Source organism: Oncorhynchus keta, unplaced genomic scaffold (genome assembly GCF_023373465.1).
Source record: "Oncorhynchus keta strain PuntledgeMale-10-30-2019 unplaced genomic scaffold, Oket_V2 Un_contig_2577_pilon_pilon, whole genome shotgun sequence".
Lineage (NCBI taxonomy): Eukaryota > Metazoa > Chordata > Actinopteri > Salmoniformes > Salmonidae > Oncorhynchus > Oncorhynchus keta.
This window is the reverse complement of record NW_026284622.1, coordinates 134327-150000: the sequence shown is the minus strand read 5'-3', so window position 1 is coordinate 150000 and position 15674 is coordinate 134327. Positions and strand designations below refer to the sequence as shown.

General features: G+C 41.5%; 1 protein-coding gene across 1 annotated transcript in view; it reads right to left on the bottom strand.

Moving 5' to 3' along the window:
* Positions 1–15674, bottom strand: part of LOC127922463 (voltage-dependent T-type calcium channel subunit alpha-1H-like) — a gene marked incomplete at its 5' end in the record, with an annotated part of 133385 nt that overhangs the window by 1481 nt on the left and 116230 nt on the right. The window contains 8 exon segments of the mRNA XM_052506229.1: positions 1–559; positions 1251–1786; positions 2083–2254; positions 2978–3289; positions 6115–6153; positions 6155–6217; positions 6822–6923; positions 14238–14305. The exon segment at positions 1–559 is cut by the window's left edge and continues 1481 nt beyond it. Of these exon segments, the coding sequence (XP_052362189.1) occupies positions 1–559; positions 1251–1786; positions 2083–2254; positions 2978–3289; positions 6115–6153; positions 6155–6217; positions 6822–6923; positions 14238–14305 (1851 nt within the window).

Below are 15674 nucleotides of genomic sequence, written 5' to 3'. Positions count from 1 at the left end.
GGCTGAAGGCAGGGCTGGAACTGGGACTCTGCTTTGGGTCAAAGCTGGTCTGAGGGCTCTGGGGAGTGGAGGGAGTAGAGAGGGTGAGGTTGAGGCTGGGGGTTGAGGGTGTGGAGGGGGAGGAGAGGGACAGGCTGGGACCTCCAGAGCAGAGAGCGAGGGTGAGGCTGGGACCTGGGGTCTGGGGTATCTCAGGCCTCTGGGGTGTCTGTGGGTTGTCTGTCGTCTGAGGGGTGGAGATCTGAGGGCTGGGGGGCCGCTGGGGCCTGCTATCACTGTGGCTCCTACTGTGTCCTCTGGTAGATATAACCCTCTGACTGTGTGTGTGACGCAGTGTGTGTACGGTGTGTGTGTGGCTGGAGGTGCGTCCTCGGGGGGCGCGGGACGGCGAGGAGGGGTGGTGTACGTCCAGGTGTGTGTTACCACCAGGGGGCAGGCTGGGTAGCGGTGAGAGGTGCATGCTGGGTACGGTGAGGTGGGTGCCGTCGACAGAGCTCCCTCCCCGCAGATCGTCGGTGGAACTGCAGCTCAGGTCCTCAGAGTCACAACGCACCGCCTCCTACGAACAGACAGGAAGTAGGAAGTAGAGACAGGAAACAGAGGGTCAGAGGTCACTGGGACTGTTTTGAACACAATGTTTGAACATTGAATTAATGACAGTTGAAGGTGAATGAAATTTAAATCTGGCTGTAAAGTTCCCAGCTAACACAAAACATTCTAACAACTCGAAAACATTCTAACAACTCGATCTGGCCTGGACTTCCCAGCTAAAGTTCCCAGCTAACACAAAACATTCTAACAACTCGATCTGGCCTGGACTGTAAAGTTCCCAGCTAACACAAAACATTCTAACAACTCGATCTGGCCTGGACTGTAAAGTTCCCAGCTAACACAAAACATTCTAACAACTCGAACTGCAAGGTTCCCAGCTAACAAAAACATTCTAACAACTCGATCTGGCCTGGACTGTAACATTCCAGCTAACACAAAACATTCTAACAACTCGATCTGGCCTGGGAAAAAGCTGCAGTCTAACATACCTGTCTCCTGGAGCTGTCTAACACAAAACATTCTAACAACTCGATCTGGCCTGTCCATGCTGTTCTAACAACTCGATCTGGCCTGGACTGTAAAGTTCCCAGCTAACACAAAACATTCAACAACTCGCATGCAAGGTTCCAAAAACAGACGTTCGCAGAACATCCAGGGAAATTAATGTGCTTCCTGGGCAAAAGCTGCAGTCTACATACCTGTCTCCTCAGCTGTCTTCTCACACCGAGGGAGGAGCTGGGTCCCGGCTGTCTGTCCATGCTGTGGGATGGGCTACTCATATAAGAGGTGTGTCTATTGATGCTGTTTGCGGGGCTACTGACATAAGGGGCGTGTCTACTGTCCATGCTGTGGGAGGGGCTGTGGATATAAGGGGTGTGTCTACTGTCCATGCTGTGGGAGGGGCTGTGGATATAAGGGGCGTGTCTATCGAGGTAACGGGAGGAGTCTCTGTCGATGCTCTGAGCAGGGCTGAGTCTGTAACGATGTGTGTCCATACTGTGGGATGGGCTGTGTATATAAGAGGCCCGTCTGCTGTCAACGTGGCCAGGCCTCCTGGGGGTGTGTCTCGCCATGGAGAGGGAGTGTCTGTCTACGCTGTGGGAGGGGCTGAGCCTGACTGTGGGTCTGCAGCTGGAGCCCCTGGAGCTGAGGGATGCGTGGCTTCCAGACGGTAACGCCCCCGGGACCTGCAGTAGGGATCCTGCTCCGCTAGAACCCATGGAGTAGACAGAACCTAGGAGACAGAGAGAGAGACCTAGAACTCTGAGACCTAGAACCCTGACACCTAGAACCCTGAGACCTAGAACTAGAGATAGAACTCCGAGAGATAGAACTCCGAGACCTATAAATCTGAGAGATAGACCTCTGAGACCTAGAACTCTAAGAGATAGAAATCCGAGAGATAGAACTCGGGGACCTAGAACTCTAAGAGATAGAACTCTGAGAGATAGAACTTTGAGAGATAGAACTCAGGGACCTAGAACTCTGAGAGATAGAACACTGAGAGATAGAACTCTGAGGGATGGTTACCTGAGAAACCGCATCCCTTGTAGGTGTCGTGGCCAATGGGAGGGTAGCGGGTGTGTCCGAGAGGCTGTAGGGGGCGGAGCATGTAGCTGTCGCTAGGCAGAGACATCATACGAGACAGAGACGGCCGGCCCGCCATCAGCAGGCTACCACGACAACGCTCTTCTTCCACAACCTGGGACAAAAACACGACCATGAACGTCATCTTCCTCATTTTATTAAACTTTTAGTCATTTAGCAGATTCTCTTATCCACAGTGACTTACAGGAAGGAGTGAGTGGATACATTTTCATACTGTTCCCCTCCCCAGGGAATCAAAACCACAACCCTGGAGTTGTAAGTGCCTTGGCTCTACCAAACTGAGCCACACGGGACCGTACCGTAACCATAACAATCATCACTGTCACCATTTCATACTGTTCCACCACCATGTATGATCACCCTACCTGTGGTTAGCTCCCCCCCTGACAGTTCGGGAAGGACTGACCTGTGGTTAGCGACAGTAAGCTGATCTGACCCTAGACCTGTGGTTAGCCCCCTGACATAAGGACTGACGGGATTATTATTGACACAGTTAAGGATTGACAAGCTGATCTGACCCTAGACCTGTGGTTAGCCCCCTGACAGTTACCAGGCCTGACAGTTAAGGACTGACGGGAAGCTGATCTGACCCTAGACCTGTGGTTAGCCCCCCTGACAGTTAAGGACTGCTGACGGGAAGCTGATCTGACCCTAGATCTGTGGTTAGCCCCCCCTGACAGTTAAGGACTGACGGGAAGCTGATCTGACCCTAGACCTGTGGTTAGCCCCCCCCCCCTGACAGTTAAGGACTGACGGGAAGCTGATCTGACCCTAGATCTGTGGTTAGGTCCACCTACAGGCGATCCCATCTCCATACCTGTCTAGATGATTCCACGCCGCACACTGTGGCGTTGCTAAAGGGACAAATGGCCTCCTGTCGCGCCTCCTCTTGCCTGGCCTCCTGTTGCCTGGCCTCCTCCTGACGCGCCTCCTCCTCCTTGGCCTCCTCCTCTGCCTCCTCCTGTGCCTCCTTGTTGCTCTCCTCGAGGTGTTTCATCAACACCGCCACCACCACGTTGACCAGCACGAACTGGGCCGTCAGGACGAAGGTCACGAAGTAGACCGGAGAAACCAGAGGGAGGTAGGACAGACAGGAACGGTCCTCTGGACGACAGTCCCGCAGCGTGTCCTGAGGGGACAGAGGGATGATACTATTGGGACAGGTAGCTCAGACGACAAGAGGAAGGTAGGACAGACAGGAACGGTCCTTTGGACGACAGTCCCGCAGCGTGTCCTGAGGGGACAGAGGGATGATACTATTGGGACAGGTAGCTCAGACGACAAGAGGAAGGTAGGACAGACAGGAACGGTCCTCTGGACGACAGTCCCGCAGCGTGTCCTGAGGGGACAGAGGGATGATACTATTGGGACAGGTAGCTCAGACGACAAGAGGAAGGTAGGACAGACAGGAGCGGTCCTCTGGACGACAGTCCCGCAGCGTGTCCTGAGGGGACAGAGGGATGATACTATTGGGACAGGTAGCTCAGACGACAAGAGGGTTGAGAAAGACACATCCTCCCGAAGACAGAGCAACAGATTACTACTTTTGATACTTAAGTATATTTTAGAGATTAAATTCACTTTTTGATTCTAAAGTATATTAAAAAAATATATATTAAAAAAGTAGTATTTTACTGTGTGACTTTCACTTGAGTCATTTTTCTATTAAAATGTATCTTTGCTTTTACTCAAATATGACAACGAGGTTGTAGTTTCTGTCAAGATGCTTGAGGACACCAGAAAATGGGGACTGTCGTTTACTGAAGGACAGGAGGCCCGTAGCATTGATCTGTTTGGAACTTTTTAAGAAAACGTATATTTCATACAAACAATGCTGAGCCTTTGTAACCGATGTGAAATGGCTAGCTTAGTTAGCGGTGGTGCGGCGCTAATAGAAGTAGTTGTTCCCCTTGCTCAGCAAGAGCCGCAGCATTTGTGGAGAGATGGGTAACGATGCTTTGTGGGTGTCAGTTGTTGATGTGTGCAGAGGGTCCCTGGTTCGAGCCCGGGTCGGGGCGAGGGGACGAAACTTATACTGTTACACAATGTCATTGTCCATGCTTTTCATGCCAACAGAGCTTCTTGTGTAGAATGATGGCATTACGTTGTATTGTGTTTCTCAGGCTGTAACTCCAGTCCTGACCACCAGGTGGAGCCATTGAGTTGAGCCACAGCCTGTCTGTTGGCACAAGACACACAGAGCCAAGCCTATCAGAGAGCCAGAGTGTCTGACTGACTTGGATAACAGCCAATTACCAATTACCCGGGGGAAGAGAGATGGTTTTAGCCAATGAGCGATTCAGATAAATATCTCTGGTTCCCTCAACGTTCCGTGTAGGTTCGAAAAACATTCCATGTTGTTTTACTAGGTTATGAATCAGGTTCCACTGACAGACATCTGGGAACAGTGTTCTGTGTTCTGTGCATGTGTTCTGTGTTCTGTGCATGTGTTCTGTGTTCTGTGCATGTGTTCTGTGTGTGTGTTCTTTGTTCTGTGTTCTGTATGTGTGTCCTGTGTTCTGTGTCTGTGTTCTGTGTGTATGTTCTGTGTTCTGTGCATGTGTTCTGTGTGTGTGTGTCTTGTGTTCTGTGTTCTGTGTGTGTGTTCTGTGTTCTTTGTTCTGTGTGTGTGTGTTCTGTGTTCTGTGTGTGTATGTTCTTTGTTCTGTGTGTGTATGTTCTTTGTTCTGTGTGTGTGTGTTCTGTGTTCTGTGTGTGTATGTTCTTTGTTCTGTGTGTGTATGTTCTTTGTTCTGTGTGTGTGTTCTGTGTGTGTGTGTGTGTTCTGTGTTCTGTGTGTGTGTTCTGTGTTCTGTGTGTGTGTTCTGTGTGTGTGTGTATGTTCTGTGTTCTGTGTGTGTGTTCTGTGTGTGTGTGTATGTTCTTTGTTCTGTGTGTGTATGTTCTTTGTTCTGTGTGTGTGTTCTGTGTGTGTGTGTGTGTTCTGTGTTCTGTGTGTGTGTTCTGTGTTCTGTGTGTGTGTTCTGTGTGTGTGTGTATGTTCTTTGTTCTGTGTGTGTGTTCTGTGTGTGTGTGTGTGTTCTGTGTTCTGTGTTCTTCAAACAATGCCAGCTCCAAGCCTTAAATAGAAGCTCCACACGCATGACTCCCGAGTGGCGCAGCGGTCTAAGGCAGTGCATCGCAGTGCTTGAGGACCGTCACTACAGACCCGGTTTCGATCCCAGGCACAATCAGCAGTGACCAGGAGTCCCATAGGGCGGGGCACAATTGTCCCAGCTTCGTTTAGGGGAGGTTTACATGGCTCATCGCACTCTAGCGACTCCTTGTGGCGGGCCGGGCGCCTGCAGGCCGACTCCTGTTGTCAGTTGAACGGTGTTTCCCATCGACACGTTGGTGCGGCTTCTGGGTTAAGCGGGTCGGGGTGTTAAAGAAGCAAAGTTTTGGTGGGTCATGTTTTTCGGGGAGGACGCGTGACTCGACCTTCACCTCCCGAGCCCGTTGGGGAGTTGCAGCGATGAGACGAGATCAGGATTGAAATTGGAGAGTAAAAATAATATGTAGATATTTGTTTTAATAGAACGTCCACGACGGGACCTGTAAAGAAGGATGAGAACCCTGTGTAAAAGCAAGAAGAATGTCTGAATTCAGTAGCAGTCTTCATTTTGTATTAATGAGGGGGGTTTTCCCCTCTGTGCCTGGAACAACAACAAGGTACAACTAAACCCTGTTTTCCCCCAAAGCTGTGATCTGACATAGCTGATTGGTCGACTATCACTCTCTGATTGGGTAGTTTACCTTCATAATTCCATTCCAGTTGTCACCGGTGGAAACCGGTGATCTGACATAGCTGATTGGTCGACTATCACTCTCTGATTGGGTAGTTTACCTTCATAATTCCATTCCAGTTGTCACCGGTGGAAACCGGTGATCTGACATAGCTGATTGGTCGTTTACCTTCATAATTCCACTCACCGGTCTGATTGGGTAGTTTACCTTCATAATTCCATTCCAGTTGTCACCGGTGGAAACCGGATCTGACATAGGTGAGGAACGCCATGCCAAAGTTCTGGAACGTGGCGTGATTGGTCGACTGATTCTGATTGGGTAGTTTACCTTCATAATTCCACTCTTGTCATGGAAACACAGAGAACATTGTCAAACTCTCTGGGGGGTACGTGGAAACCGGTGATCTGACATAGCTGATTGACATAAGCTGAGGTCGACTATCACAGAGAACACGTGAGGGTAACAATTCCATTCCAGCATTCCAGTTGGGATCTGACATAGCTGAGAGAGACTATCACTCTCTGATTGGGTAGTTTAGGGGAGGAGAATTCCATTCCAGAGAGGGGAAACCGGGAGAGAGAGGGAGGGAGGGAGGGAGGGAGGGAGGGAGGGAGGGAGGGAGGGAGGGAGGGAGGGAGGGAGGGAGGGAGGGAATTCCAGAGAAAGAGACAGAGAGAGAGAGAGGGAGGGGGAGGGAGGGAGGGAGGGAAGGAGGGGGGAGATTGGGAGGGAGGGAGGGAGGGAGGGAGGGAGGGAGGGAGGGAGGGAGGGAGGGAGGGAGAAAAAGAAAGAGACAGAGAAAGAGAGAAAGAGAGCGAGGGGGAGAAAAAAAGAGAGAGAAAATAGGAGAAGGAAGACGTTAATTTCAGGGAAATCAACTCAACAGCTCATCAGCGTAAATGAAACACACTCACACACTCACAGCACTGTGACTGACCCAGTTTCCCAAACAGCTCCACTCCCAGTGCTGCATAGATGAAGAACAGCAACATGAAGAGGAGACCCAGATTCCCCACCTAGAGACACAGAATATATTATAATACAGGATAGATTAAAATACAGATTATTATAACACCCACCCAGATTCCCCACCTAGAGAATATATTATAATACAGGATAGAATAACATACCCAGTCAGATTATTATAACACCCAGTCAGATTATTATAACACCCAGACAGATTATTATAATACCCAGACAGATTATTATAACACCCAGACAGATTATTATAACACCCAGTCAGATTATTATAACACCCAGTCAGATTATTATAACACCCAGACAGATTATTATAACACCCAGACAGATTATTATAACACCCAGATTATTATAACAACCAGACAGATTATTATAACACCCAGACAGATTATTATAACACCCAGACAGATTATTATAACACCCAGTCAGATTATTATAACACCCAGTCAGATTATTATAATACCCAGACAGATTATTATAACACCCAGACAGATTATTATAACACCCAGACAGATTATTATAACACCCAGACAGATTATTATAATACCCAGACAGATTATTATAACACCCAGACAGATTATTATAACACCCAGTCAGATTATTATAACACCCAGACAGATTATTATTAGACCCAGACAGATTATTATAATACCCAGACAGATTATTATAACACCCAGACAGATTATTATAACACCCAGTCAGATTATTATAACACCCAGACAGATTATTATTAGATCCAGACAGATTATTATAACACCCAGACAGATTATTATAACACCCAGACAGATTATTATAATACCCAGACAGATTATTATAACACCCAGACAGATTATTATAACACCCAGTCAGATTAGTATAACACCCAACAGATTATTATAACACCCAGTCAGATTATTATAACACCCAGTCAGATTATTATAACACCCAGACAGATTATTATAACACCCAGCAAGATTATTATAACACCCAGCAAGATTATTATAACACCCAGACAGATTATTATAACACCCAGGCAGATTATTATAACACCCAGGCAGATTATTATAACACCCAGACAGATTATTATAACACCCAGACAGATTATTATAACACCCAGACAGATTATTATAACACCCAGACAGATTATTATAACACCCAGACAGATTATTATAACACCCAGACAGATTATTATAACACCCAGACAGATTATTATAACACCCAGACAGATTATTATAACACCCAGACAGATTATTATAACACCCAGACAGATTATTATAACACCCAGACAGATTATTATAACACCCAGACAGATTATTATAACACCCAGACAGATTATTATAACACCCAGACAGATTATTATAACACCCAGACAGATTATTATAACACCCAGTCAGATTATTATAACACCCAGTCAGATTATTATAACACCCAGTCAGATTATTATAACACCCAGTCAGATTATTATAACACCCAGACAGATTATTATAACACCCAGCAAGATTATTATAACACCCAGCAAGATTATTATAACACCCAGACAGATTATTATAACACCCAGGCAGATTATTATAACACCCAGGCAGATTATTATAACACCCAGACAGATTATTATAACACCCAGACAGATTATTATAACACCCAGACAGATTATTATAACACCCAGACAGATTATTATAACACCCAGACAGATTATTATAACACCCAGACAGATTATTATAACACCCAGACAGATTATTATAACACCCAGTCAGATTATTATAACACCCAGACAGATTATTATAACACCCAGACAGATTATTATAACACCCAGCCAGATTATTATAACACCCAGACAGATTATTATAACACCCAGACAGATTATTATAACACCCAGTCAGATTATTATAACACCCAGACAGATTATTATAACACCCAGTCAGATTATTATAACACCCAGCAAGATTATTATAACACCCAGACAGATTATTATAACACCCAGCCAGATTATTATAACACCCAGGCAGATTATTATAACACCCAGACAGATTATTATAACACCCAGACAGATTATTATAACACCCAGACAGATTATTATAACACCCAGACAGATTATTATAACACCCAGACAGATTATTATAACACCCAGACAGATTATTATAACACCCAGACAGATTATTATAACACCCAGACAGATTATTATAACACCCAGACAGATTATTATAACACCCAGACAGATTATTATAACACCCAGACAGATTATTATAACACCCAGACAGATTATTATAACACCCAGACAGATTATTATAACACCCAGTCAGATTATTATAACACCCAGACAGATTATTATAACACCCAGACAGATTATTATAACACCCAGACAGATTATTATAACACCCAGACAGATTATTATAACACCCAGACAGATTATTATAACACCCAGACAGATTATTATTACACCCAGACAGATTATTATAACACCCAGACAGATTATTATAACACCCAGACAGATTATTATAACACCCAGACAGATTATTATAACACCCAGACAGATTATTATATTATTATAACACCCAGACAGATTATTATAACACCCAGACAGATTATTATAACACCCAGACAGATTATTATAATACACAGACAGATTATTATAACACCCAGACAGATTATTATAACACCCAGACAGATTATTATAACACCCAGACAGATTATTATAATACCCAGACAGATTATTATAACACCCAGACAGATTATTATAACACCCAGACAGATTATTATAACACCCAGACAGATTATTATAACACCCAGTCAGATTATTATAACACCCAGACAGATTATTATAACACCCAGACAGATTATTATAACACCCAGACAGATTATTATAACACCCAGACAGATTATTATAACACCCAGACAGATTATTATAACACCCAGACAGATTATTATAACACCCAGACAGATTATTATAACACCCAGACAGATTATTATAACACCCAGACAGATTATTATAACACCCAGACAGATTATTATAACACCCAGACAGATTATTATAACACCCAGACAGATTATTATAACACCCAGACAGATTATTATAACACCCAGACAGATTATTATAACACCCAGACAGATTATTATAACACCCAGACAGATTATTATAACAACCAGACAGATTATTATAACACCCAGACAGATTATTATAACACCCAGACAGATTATTATAACACCCAACCAGATTATTATAACACCCAGACAGATTATTATAACACCCAGACAGATTATTATAACACCCAGACAGATTATTATAACACCCAGACAGATTATTATAACACCCAGACAGATTATTATAACACCCAGACAGATTATTATAACAGTATCAGACAGATTATTATAACACAGTATTATATTAGTATCAACAGACAGATTATTATAATAGTTACCTGAGACAGATTATTATACCACCCAGTAGATTATTATAACATCTTCAACAGATTATTATAACTACTACAGTATTGTATTAGTATCAACAGTATACTATAGTACTACTACAGTATTATATTATTATAACACCTGAGGCAGATTATTAACCACAGTGTCTAGTAGATTCATTATAACCATCTTCAACAGTATTACTATAGTACTACTACAGTATTATTATTAACAGTATTATAACACCCAGACAGGGCCTTATACCACAGTGTCTAGTAGAGCTTCATTATAACCATCTTCAGACAGTATTACTATAACTACTACAGTATTATTATAACAATATTATTATAACACCAGTATTATATTAATAGTATAGTTAGATTATTATAACCACAGTGTCTAGTAGATTATTATAACACCATCTTCAGCAGTATTATTATAACACAACAGTATTACTATAGTACTACTACAGTATTATATTATTATAACACCTGAGGCAGAGACAGATTATTATAACACAGTGTCTAGACAGATTATTATAATATCTTCAGACAGATTATTATAACACTACAGATTATTATAACACAGTAGATTATTATAACACCCAGACATATTATTATAACACCCAGAACAGATTATTATAAGACCCAGACAGATTATTATAACACCCAGACAGATTAGTATCAACAGATTACTATAGTACCCAGATTAGATTAATATTATAGTTACCTAGGGCCTGAACCACAGTGTCTAGTATTAGCCCTATCCCTATCTAACAGTATTACTATAGTACTACTACAGTATTGTATTAGTATCAACAGTATTATTATAACACTACAGATTATATTATAATAGTTACCTGAGGTAGAGCCTGAACCACAGGTAGATTACACCCAACAGATTATTATAACACAACAGTGTTATAGAGCCCATCCCTGTCCATCTTCAACAGTATTACTATAGTACTACTACAGTATTATTATAACAACAGTATTATATATTATAATACCAGTATTATATTAATATTATAGTTAGAGGCAGGGCCTGAACCACAGTGTCTAGTAGAGCCCTCATCCCTGTTGCCATCTTCAACAGTATTACTATAGTACTACTACAGTATTGTATTAGTATCAACAGTATTACTTAGTACTACTACAGTATTATATTAATATTATAGTTACCTGAGGCAGGGCCTGAACCACAGTGTCTAGTAGAGCCTCATCCCTGTTGCCATCTTCAACAGTATTACTATAGTACTACTACAGTATTGTATTAGTATCAACAGTATTACTATAGTACTACTACAGTATTATATTAATATTATAGTTACCTGAGGCAGGGCCTGAACCACAGTGTCTAGTAGAGCTCTCATCCCTGTTGCCATCTTCAACAGTATTACTATAGTACTACTACAGTATTGTATTAGTATCAACAGTATTACTTATAGTACTACTACAGTATTATATTAATAGTATAGTTACCTAAGGGCCTGAACCAGTGTCTAGATCCCTGTTGCCATTTCAACAGTATTACTATAGTAACTACAGATTGTATTAAATCAACAGATTACTATTAGTACTACTACCAGATTATAGATATTATAGTTACCTGAGGCAGGGCAGAACCACATTAGTAGAGCTCTCATCCAGTTGCCATTATAACAGTATTACCAGAGTACAGACAGTATTGTATTAGTAACAGTATTACCATAGTACAGACAGTATTATATTAATATTAAGTTACCAGGCAGAACCACATTAGTAACACCCAGTTGCCATCTTCAACAGTATTACTATAGTACTAACAGTATTGTATTAGTATCAACAGACAGTATTACAGTATTACAGTATTATAAACCAAACAGAGCCCATAGATCTAATTATTATAGACACCTGAGGCAGGGCCAGAACCACAGTTAGTAACAGATCCAGTTGCCATTTCAACAGTATTAAACTACTACAGTAGTATTAGAACACAACAGATTACATAGTACCCAAACAGATTATATTAATATTATAGTTACCTGAGGCAGAATTGAACCATAAACAGAAACAGACCTATTAGTTGCAGATCCAGACAGATTACTATAGTACTACTAACAGTCAGATTATATTAGTATTATACAGACCTGAGGCAGGGCCTGAACCACAGTGTCTAGTAGAGCCCTCATCCCTGTTGCCATCTTCAACAGTATTACTAGAGTACTACTACAGTATTGTATTAGTATCAGAACAGATTATTAGTACTACTGAAATATTAATAGATATTAGAGGCAGGGCCTGAAACCAGTGTCAGAGAGCCCATCCCTAGTTGCCATCTTCAACCAGTATTACTATAGTACTACTAGTATTGATTAGTATCAACAGTATTACTATAGTACTACTACAGTATTATATTAATATTATAGTTACCTGAGGCAGGGCCTGAACCACAGTGTCTAGTAGAGCCCTCATCCCTGTTGCCATCTTCAACAGTATTACTATAGTACTACTACAGTATTGTATTAGTATCAACAGTATTACTATAGTACTACTACAGTATTATATTAATATTATAGTTACCTGAGGCAGGGCCTGAACCACAGTGTCTAGTAGAGCTCTCATCCCTGTTGCCATCTTCAACAGTATTACTATAGTACTACTACAGTATTGTATTAGTATCAACAGTATTACTATAGTACTACTACAGTATTATATTAATATTATAGTTACCTGAGGCAGGGCCTGAACCACAGTGTCTAGTAGAGCTCTCATCCCTGTTGCCATCTTCAACAGTATTACTATAGTACTACTACAGATTATATTAATATTACTAGTAACCAGAACAGGGCCTGAACCACAGTGTCTAGTAAGCCAGATCCCTGTTGCCATCTAACAATTACTGAAACCAGTATTGTATTAGTATCAACAGTAACTGAAACTACTACAGTATTATATTAATATTAAACCAGAACAGACCCTGAACCACAGTGTCCAGAACAGAACCATTAGCCACTTCAACCAGAACAGACCCATTAGTATTAGAAACCAGAACAGAGTACCATTAGAACTATAAACCATTACAGATAGTTACCTGAGGCAGGGCCTGAACCAGAACAGAACCATTATCCCTGTTGCCATCTTCAACAGTAACTATAGTACTACTACAGTACCCATTAGTATCACAGAAACCAGAACTACTACAGTATTATATTAATACTGAAACCTGAAGAGCAGAACCCATTAGAACAGAAACCAGAACAGACCCATCTAGAACAGAACCACTACAGATTATATTAGAACAGTTACCAGAACAGGGCCTGAACCAAACCAGAACAGCCCATTAGAACTTCAACCAGTAACAGAACCATTATTGTACAGAAACCAGAACAGACTACTACATTATAACATTAAACCAAACAGACCCTGAACCACAGTGTCTAGTAGAGCCCTCATCCCTGAATCTGAAACCATTAACTAGAACCATTAGTATTGAAAGTATCAACAGTACCTACTTATTAATTAATATTATAGTTACCTGAGGCAGGGCCTGAACCACAGTGTCTAGTAGAGCCCTCATCCCTGTTGCCATCTTCAAAGTATTACTATAGTAAACAGTAATGTATTAGTATCACAGTACCTATAGTCTACTACAGTAATATTAATATTATAGTTACCTGAGGCAGAAACCAGTGTCTAGTAGAGCTCTCATCCCTGTTGCCATCTTCAACAGTAACCATAGTACTACTACAGTATTGTATTACAGAAACTAGAGTACTACTACAGTATTATATTAATATTATAGTTACCTGAGGCAGGGCCTGAACCACAGTGTCCCAGTAGAGCTCTCATCCCTGTTGCCATTAGAACATCTGAACAGATTACTATAGTACTACTACAGTATTATATTAATATTATAGTTACCTGAAACCAAAGTGTCCAGCTTCCCATCCCTGTTGCCATCTTCAATATTACTAAACCTACAGGTGTTACCTGAGGCAGGGCCTGAACCACAGTGTCTAGTAGAGCCCTCATCCCTGTTGCCATCTTCAACAGTATTACTATAGCTACTACAAGTATTATATTAATATTAAGTTACCTGAGGCAGGGCCTGAACCACAGTGTCTAAAGCCATCCCTGTTGCCATCTTATCAACAAATTACATAGTACTACTACAGTATTGTATTAGTATCAACAGTATTACTATAGTACTACTACAGATTATATTAATATTATAGTTACCTGAGGCAGGGCCATGAACCAAAGTGTCTAGTAAGCCATTTATCCCTGAACTGCCATCTTCAACAGTATTACAGAGTACTACTCAGTATTGTAAAGTATCAACAGTATTACTATAGTACTACCACAGTATTATATTAATATTATAGTTACCTGAGGCAGAACCACAGTGTTAGTAGAGCTCTCATCCCTGTTGATCTTATCAACAGTATTACTATATTACTACAGTATTAATTAATATTATAGACCAGAGGCAGGGCCTGAAAGTACAGTGTCTAGTAGAGCAGAACAGAAGCCATCTTCCAGTATTACATAAACTACACAGATTATATTAACAAAAGGTACAGAGGCAGGGAACTGAAACCACAGTGTCTAGTAGAGCTCTCATCCTAGTTGCCATCTTCAAACAGTATTACTATAGTACTACTACAGTATTATATTAATATTATAGTTACCTGAGGCAGGGCCTGAACCACAGTGTCTAGAGAAGCATTCATCCCTGTTGCCATCTTCAACAGATTACTAGTCTACTACATATTATAATAATAAAGTTACCAGGCACAGAACCACAGTGTCTAGTAGAGCTCTCATCCCTGTTGCCAACCAGTATTACAGTGTCAGTATTGTATTAGTAAACAGTAACTAGAGTACCAGTATTATATTAATATGGGGTTACCTGAGGCAGGGCCTGAACCACAGTGTCTAGTAGAGCCCTCATCCAGTTGCCAAACAGTATTACTATACAATAATAAATTGATTGGTATCCAGTATTACATAGTACTACCGAGAGTATTATATTAATATTATAGTTAACAGGGCCAGGAACCACAGTGTCTAGTAGAGCTTGATCTTCAACAGAACATAAGTACTACCATTTATATTAATATTATAGCCCAGAACAGGGCCTGAACCACAGTATTAGAGCCCTCAACCCTGTTGCCATCAAAGTATTACTATAGTACAGTATTGTATTAGTATCAACAGAACTACTACAGATTATATTAATATTATAGTTACCAGAGGCAGATGCCTGAACCAAAGTGTCTAGTAGACAGACTGCCATCAGAACAGAGTTGCCATCAGAACAGTATTGACATAGTACTACTACAGTATTATATTAATATTAAGTTACCAGAAGGGCAGAACCATGTCTAGTAGAAATCCCTGGCCATCTTCAACAGTATTACTATA